Source organism: Furipterus horrens, unplaced genomic scaffold (assembly GCF_987537825.1).
Source record: "Furipterus horrens unplaced genomic scaffold, mFurHor1.1.pri manual_scaffold_1, whole genome shotgun sequence".
Classification (NCBI taxonomy): Eukaryota; Metazoa; Chordata; class Mammalia; order Chiroptera; family Furipteridae; genus Furipterus; species Furipterus horrens.
Genome location: NW_028327171.1, coordinates 174,408,575 through 174,411,584, shown reverse-complemented (window position 1 = coordinate 174,411,584; position 3,010 = coordinate 174,408,575). Strand labels below are relative to the sequence as shown.

Here is a 3,010-nt window from a genome sequence, read left to right as displayed (position 1 = left end):
GTATGTCGGTGGCCATTACTATACTAATAGTTCAGCATTAATATAATGTCCAGAAATCAGATGTAATTACATTGAAAGCTCCATGGCTTAGATCTGCCACCGGTTAAAAAAAAAAAAAAATTGATCTAAAAAGCAGAAATAGTGAGACTTGGGGTATATTTACCAAACCAAAAATTGCATTTTCATTAACAATAACACATCAATTTATTTTTTGAATGAACATTAATGAATAAAGTGCATATTTAATGTCATAGCATAGAATCTCAGATATTTCTCATTTCTGGTTAATGTATATTTTCAAACAATTCCAACTCCCCCAATTTAAAGATTGTGAACGTAACTTTTTTTCTTCAAGTAAAGAAAGATACAGAGACTAGCAGAAAACTAACCTTAAAGATCTTTCAATTGTGAATCCAACAGGAAGCACACACACACACACTCCTGGGGTATGATGTTAGCATCTCTGTTTGTCCACAACAGAGGGGGAGCTGGAGATGTAGAGGGAGTGAATGGAAAGGGCCACTTGAGAGGAAGAGTCTAAGGTCTGAACGGACGTACTCTTCATTTATCATCTCTTTTTGACTAACTCTTTTTTTTTTCAAATGTAAAGATTTGTTTTATTTCTACTGGGGGAAGGAGGAGGATAAATAGAATTGTTTTCCAATTTGCTCTCCACTGTATATATATACACATACCCACAAGCATACATAAACATACACACACACCAAAAATATCCCAAACAAAAAAACCAAGAATCAAACACCCTCAAGCTGCGCCAATACTTCGTATTTTGACCAAAAGACTAGATCCTGGGAGGAAGTGCAAAATGCAAAATCAAATGACCGAAAAATGCTGAACAAACAGCATTATTAATATACAAAATATTTATATTACTGAACTAGTAACAGTTGATGTTCTTCGTGTCTGTAAAACTTTGGAACCACATAGCTGATGTTAAATCTAGTCCATGCCAGCTTCCAAAAAACAGAAAAAATTTTAGTTAGCTTCATTCTTTGATGCCTCATCAAAATTTTCTACGAGATCTGGAACATCATCGTCCTCTTCATCAATGTCTTCTGGTTTTGGTGCTTTGCTATCCAACACTTGTCGAGGGAACTGTTCAGCTAACTTCCTAAGACTTGTTAAACTGTCAGCACCAAGCTGACTTAATATTCCAGGAAGCATTTCTGTGATTGGTTTGGCTTCTGCATGACCGGTAATTGCAAAGGTGTTAGCGGAAAGGGAAGCTTGGACTTTGGGATTGTTGAAATGAATAACTGTTCCATCATCTTTAATCATGTTTACCTCTTCAATACCAGCTATATTATTCACAGCCAGTTTTTTTAGAGAACTCTGAAGTTTTTTGTCATCGGCTGTAGCTGTTCTATGCACCACCTTCTTCTTTCTGCGAGCTGTACCCTTGCCCCCTATCCGGACCTGAGCCTGAAGTTTGGCTAACTTTTCTTGATTCATGCTGTTGGTAAATCTGAAGCTGGGAGGGTCCTCCAACACCAGCACGTGGCAAGAGCCTTGACTAACTCTTATTTATTCTAGCCCAGAAACTTTACCCATAGTCTAATAAAAATTATATTAACATAGCTAAAGCTCTTCTAGCTTCCCCACTACATCACAAAGTTGTAAAACCTAGAAATTCAATTCCACAGATTCCCTCGCCAGCAGGATTCTAGTTAAAATCTACAATTGAGAGGCACTTACATGAGATTTGTAAAGAAGAGAAGAAAAACCATATCTTTTGGCTTTACACAGACCCAAGGTAGATGTCAGAAGTAAGGATTTATGTTTGGCATTTTGATATCCTCCAGAGTTTCAGCCACTTTGATGCTGCAGGTATCTGAGACCTTTGGTGGTGACTTACCTAAAATCCTTGTATGTTGAGATTTCTGAAAAAAGGACTTCCTGGTCTTCAGTCCAGTTGTATGGACCTTTAACACCATATTTGATTCACAAAGCAGCAATTTCATATGATTCAACCTAAAAATAATATAAAATTATTTTTAGTAAAAATGTAATAATAACACTGTCAATCCTTCACATGGGCCAAAATTCCATCTTAAACAAAAAATGGGCTGGCAAAGTATGTGCCTTTTTCACATGGAAAGGTATGTCTATAAAATATATAATTCTAGCATTGCACATGTATCCTCTGTTATTACATAAGATTTCTCCTTGTGTGGCCTCCCCAGCTCTTGATGTGCTTGGATCATTGATCTCCTACTGGCGCATTCAGTCTTGCCCTGGGTTATAGAATAGCCCAGGCTTGATGAAAGACGTTTTTAGTCACACATATATATCCTGCACAGACCTCACTTTATACTTCAAATACTGAGCCAGGGACTAGTGCCCCACATTTTTCTTAATTGTCCCCTTCTAATAAATCTGAAACCCTTTTACTTATTGAGGCTCAATAGCCAAGAGTCCAGTCTCATGGTTTCTGGGTCTGTCCAAAAGTAGCAGGACCTCAAAAAGTATCACTTTGCTCTGCTTGACTATCGGGACACTGTTTTCTTCATTTTGTTGATGGACCCACTGCATGGTGACTAAATATATGTTATACTGTTGTGTGCAGTGCCTAGCATACTTCATTAATATTAAAAGAAAGAATAAATTGAAAATGAAAGATTGCTCCGAGCAAGCTTAGGTTAATGGAAACACAGTATAGGAACCTGAAAATATATAGTAAGAGCCTTTTATACACATTTACCTCAGGGATTTAGGTCATATAGGCACTTAGTTGAGGTTAAGCCCACGTTTGCCTGCATGGTCAAAATGGACTCAAGGTAGAGGTTAATTTTTCCTCCATTAAACAACATAGACTTAGGGAGACAATCTCAAATAGGTAAGTATGGTCTTCATCCACATAGCTAAAGCTGGCTGGCTCAGTACCCTCTAATCCCCTTGGAAGCTTGAAAGAAGTGGAAGTAAACCACCTTCTTTTGGGGGACAACTTGACCCAGAAGTTGCATATATATTACTTCTGCTCATCTCCCAA

The 3,010-nt window shown here is 37.6% G+C and overlaps 1 protein-coding gene across 1 annotated transcript; it reads right to left on the bottom strand.

Annotated features, from left to right (window-relative positions):
- Positions 1 to 603: 603 nt before the first annotated feature.
- Positions 604 to 1,523, bottom strand: LOC150022319 (transcription factor BTF3 homolog 4). The gene has a single exon (XM_090268186.1). It carries the CDS (start codon positions 1,471 to 1,473, stop codon positions 997 to 999), a length of 477 nt encoding a protein of 158 aa, XP_090124312.1. The 5' UTR covers positions 1,474 to 1,523; the 3' UTR covers positions 604 to 996.
- Positions 1,524 to 3,010: the final 1,487 nt, after the last annotated feature.

What these genes read in the sequence shown, in the direction of transcription:
- LOC150022319 (XM_090268186.1), bottom strand. Translation starts at nt 1,473, where the DNA reads ATGAATCAAGAAAAGTTAGCCAAACTTCAGGCTCAGGTCCGGATAGGG.